We start from the raw sequence: 5,055 nt of genomic DNA, 5'->3' as shown, positions 1-5,055 counted from the left end.
TAAGTTAAAGGCGATGCTGCTTCTATGGTGGTGACAGTGTCGACGTTCATCACCATCAGGGGCTTAGTCACCTCCACCACCTTCACCTCAATCATTACCAGCTGCAGGGCTGGTGCCGTCACCGTCTGGACTTTGACGGAGGTCACGGGAACATCACTGACTTGGAACACGGTGTTGAGGAGGATCTGGTTGATGGGAAACACCACGATCTCTGTGACATTCTGCCACTCGTCCTGATACTGCACAGTCTGGAAGACGGGACAGAGCAGCGGCCGTGGCTTGCAGTAAAGGGTAGCGGATAGAGGCACAAGCACCGCAAGGTAGATCATAACCTCAGACTTGGAGTATGAGGCTAATATTTGCCTGGATCTTTCACGTTTTCTTTACCTTTGTACTGTGAAACAAAGTTTAGTATGAACTTAATCATACTTTGAATTTTCCACAGCCTTTTCGGCAAGCTTGTAATGACGGTACTCGGGCTTGAGTTCCCACATATTCTTGTGAGGATTCTTAACATTATAGTTACATAGGTCTTTCAGGATCTCCTTTAGATATGTGATTGGTTGTCGGGTAATCTTGTGGAGATCCATATTATTGTAATACTGATGCTTTTCAAATGCAGCAAACAACAACTCCATGACCTTATCTTTATCATCACGAATCGTCTTGCCTTCTGCCTTCTTCTTCTGCTCTAAATAAACATTATGTTTATGGTGTGAAATAGGCTTATAGCCGTTGAGGGGTCTGTCAATAAGCTTTACCGTATGAAGAGACTGGGCAGCTTTCTTCACAGCTTCCCTTTTCTGGTTGATATAGTAGTCGTCCACTACAGGCTGACATTCTAGTTTGTGGATGACTTGTCCCTCAAAGGACAATTGCTGTGTCTCGGAAACTACAGCATCCGAGCTGCTGCTGCCGAGATCTGGTTCAGAAAGAACTCCGAGTGTCATTTCTTTTAAACTATGAGAAATTACCTTGTGCTCCCGAGGAATTTTCCCGTCCTTCAAGGTGTGTTCACTAGATTTAAAGGTTATTGTCGGAGGTTTACCAGGCACCTTGGTAATCTTAAGCTTTCCAACGTCATGGCCAGCACAGTCTGCCCATTTGTCCCCCAAATATTTAGGTACCTTGACCAGCCACAGCCCACGGCTGCAATTCGTAATATCCAAGTCCATCTTAGACTGTTGGCTCATGATGGAAAACACGAGAATATATAGTTACTTGACCTCTTTATAAAACGTCTTTCCGACACGTGCTAGTGTTTCAGAAAATATCTCTAATAGGGCTGAAGAAGTTTGTCGATGTGGTGGTTGTTGTTGAATACACCTGGTGATTGGTGGTTGGGAGTGGTGTTGGTAAGGGAACACAGTGATGGAGAGAGTGACTGCAGTGGTGGTACTGCTTGTGACCAACCTTGTAGTCTGTGAGCTAAATGAGTAATGAGCTAACCCGTTGTGGCCACCGGGGGGTTATGTAGCAGCTATTTCAGGTGACTGATGTTGCTGGATGATGGAACTTGTTTATTTGGTCATTTCTCGATGCCGATAAATATTCAAATTGCTAAGAACATTAGAATAAAGTTAAACTGACAATACGAGGCATGTATGTTTATACATGTGCATGAGTAGACTGTTTATGAATATGAATCAAAATATTTTTAACAAGTTAAAATATACGTTTTCTGATATAAATTCACTAGAAAACGCCCAGCGTAGGATAACAAAGTTAATCCTGCAAATTAGAAACTTGTCATATGAAGAAAGATTAACTAAGTAGTACAAATTTGCATTCTCTAGAACGGCCAAGAATTCGGAGTGACTTAGTAGAGGTGTGCAAGTGGATGGATGGACACATCAAACGGGATATTAATAGGGTATTAGGAACATAAGAATGAAGGTAACTGCAGAAGGCCTATTGGCCCATACGAGAATAACAAAGTTAATCCTGCATATTAGAAACTTGTCATATGAAGAAAGATTGACTAAGTAGTACTAATTTGCATTCTCTAGAAAGGCCAAGAATTCGGAGTGACTTAGTAGAGGTGTGCAAGTGGATGGATGGACACATCAAACGGGATATTAATAGGGAATTAGGAACAAGAATGAAGGTAACTGCAGAAAGCCTATTGGCCCATACGAGGCAGCACCTATTTATATCTTCCCAATCCCATTAATATATAAGTCCAACGCATACTTGAAACAATCAAGGGATCCTACTTCTATCAAGATATGCGATAATTGGTTCCACAAATCAACAACCATGTTACCGAACCACTATTTTCCCAGGTATTTCCTAAATCTAAACGTAGGAAAATAAGAATAAACGTAACTGCAGATGTCCTACTGGCCCCACACAAGAAAGCTGCTATTTATAACCACCTAATCTCATTCATATATGTCTAAGAACATAAGAATAAAGGTAAGTGTTGAGATTGCGAAGTCGGATTGCGAAAGGGATCTGGGAGTTATGATTAGTAAGAATTTAAAACAAAAAGATCAATGCCTGAATGTTCGTAATAAGGCAAATAGGACACTAGGGTTTATTAATCGAAGCGTAATTAACAAGACACCTGGTGTGGTTCCTCAGCTATATCTTGCTCTGGTTAGGCCCCATTTAGATTATACAGTTGAGTTTTGGTCGCCATACTATAGAATGGATATAAATTCACTTGAATGTGTCCAGCATAGAATGACTAAGTTAATTCCCCAAATTAGAAATCTTTCATATGAAGAAAGATTAACAAAGCTTAACTTGCATCACTGGAAAGGCGAAGAGTTAGGTGTGACATGATAGAGGTTTACAAGTGGGTGAATGGACAAAACAAAGGGGATATTAATAGGGTATTAAAAGTATCAACACAAAACAGAACACGAAACAATGGTTATAAATTGGATAAGTTTAGATTTAGGAAAGACTTGGGTAAATACTGGTTCAGTAACAGGGTTGTTGATTTGTGAAACCAATTGCCGCGTAACATTGTGGAGATGGGGTCCCTCGATTGTTTCAAGCGTGGGTTGGACATGTATATGAGTGGGATTGGGTGGTTATAAATAGGAGCTGCCTCGTATGGGCCAACAGGCCTTCTGCAGTTGCCTATGTTCTTATGTTCTTATCCTTAGTGGCTTAGCACAAATCAATAGATTAGGCTAGATTGAGCAACATTTAGTTGGGCTACTGCCTAACTACAGTTAAGGTTTGGCAATAAATTTATATACCATAATAATGAGGAGTAATGGAATAGTGCTATGTATTTTGTTTGGTTTTATATAAAAGACTCTTATTTTGAGTGATGTAAATATAATTAGTATGGAGTAATCTCTTCAACTCTGGTATTTGATGAGTATTTATTAATATGTTATTGACCCTAACACGAAAATAATCCACACAATTAATGGATAAATTTACGTGAGTGCTTAGTCTTATGGTTGGATATTAATGTGCGCGTCAACTCCGCGGATTTAAACCCACTATTTTCCATGGATTTAAGCACAAAATGACGCACTTAATTAATTTAGAGGTGCATAGCTACACTATGCATTATATTTATTGATAATTTTTATTTATTTCCTTACTATTTATTGAGGTTTGAAACCATTTTTGCTTTTTATTCCCCTTCCCTCGCCGTTTGAAACTCATAATCACAACTGTTAAATAATTTGTTAAAAAAAAGCAGTCATCGCACGTGGTAACTGACGCAATTGCGCGGTTATGGATTTCTAGAAAACTTCTGACATTCACCTACTTGAAATTAATGGTTAGTAAAATTACTTTCTGGTCACAACCAATTTATGTTGTGGTGACAGGGGTTAATAATTTGGGTGTCAGGATTCCCAACATATAACACGGCAATCGAAACTAAACTGCATGATGTAAATGGGGCCTAACCAGAGCAGGATATAACTGAAGAATAACACAAGGTGTTTTATTACTAATGCTTTGATAAATAAATCCCAGTGTCCTATTTGCCTTATTTCGTCAACAGATCACTGTAAGCAGCGATTTTCCATTTTTCTTATATTCTTAGTCAAAACATTGATCTAAAATAGGTTAAGCAAGAAGAAGTTCTGTATAAGTATTTATTTTTATGATATCTATACAATGAACACGTGATATTGATACATTGAATCTGTGATATATTCAAGGTGTCATAAAAGTAAGTTAAAGGCGATGCTGCTTCTATGGTGGTGACAGTGTCGACGTTCATCACCATCAGGGGCTTAGTCACCTCCACCACCTTCACCTCAATCATTACCAGCTGCAGGGCTGGTGCCGTCACCGTCTGGACTGTGACGGAGGTCACGGGAACATCACTGACTTGGAACACGGTGTTGAGGAGGATCTGGTTGATGGGAAACACCACGATCTCTGTGACATTCTGCCACTCGTCCTGATACTGCACAGTCTGGAAGACGGGACAGAGCAGCGGCCGTGGCTTGCAGTAAAGGGTAGCGGATAGAGGCACAAGCACCGCAAGGTAGATCATAACCTCAGACTTGGAGTATGAGGCTAATATTTGCCTGGATCTTTCACGTTTTCTTTACCTTTGTACTGTGAAACAAAGTTTAGTATGAACCTAATCATACATTGAATTTTCCACAGCCTTTTCGGCAAGCTTGTAATGACGGTACTCGGGCTTGAGTTCCCACATATTCTTGTGAGGATTCTTAACATTATAGTTACATAGGTCTTTCAGGATCTCCTTTAGATATGTGATTGGTTGTCGGGTAATCTTGTGGAGATCCTTAATATTGTAATACTGATGCTTTTCAAATGCAGCAAACAACAACTCCATGACCTTATCTTTATCATCACGAATCGTCTTGCCTTCTGCCTTCTTCTTCTGCTCTAAATAAACATTATGTTTATGGTGTGAAATAGGCTTATAGCCGTTGAGGGGTCTGTCAATAAGCTTTACCGTATGAAGAGACTGGGCAGCTTTCTTCACAGCTTCCCTTTTCTGGTTGATATAGTAGTCGTCCACTACAGGCTGACATTCTAGTTTGTGGATGACTTGTCCCTCAAAGGACAATTGCTGTGTCTCGGAAACTGCAGCAT

At 40.0% G+C, this 5,055-nt stretch overlaps 1 protein-coding gene across 1 annotated transcript; it reads right to left on the bottom strand.

The window, feature by feature from the left end:
- Positions 1-419: 419 nt before the first annotated feature.
- LOC123749761 (general transcription factor IIF subunit 2-like) lies at positions 420-1,193 on the bottom strand. Its single transcript, XM_045731880.2, has one exon. It carries the CDS (start codon positions 1,191-1,193, stop codon positions 420-422), a length of 774 nt encoding a protein of 257 aa, XP_045587836.2.
- Positions 1,194-5,055: the final 3,862 nt, after the last annotated feature.

Source organism: Procambarus clarkii, unplaced genomic scaffold (genome assembly GCF_040958095.1).
Source record: "Procambarus clarkii isolate CNS0578487 unplaced genomic scaffold, FALCON_Pclarkii_2.0 HiC_scaffold_770, whole genome shotgun sequence".
NCBI classification, from domain to species: Eukaryota; Metazoa; Arthropoda; class Malacostraca; order Decapoda; family Cambaridae; genus Procambarus; species Procambarus clarkii.
This window is presented reverse-complemented; position numbering and strand designations above follow the sequence as displayed.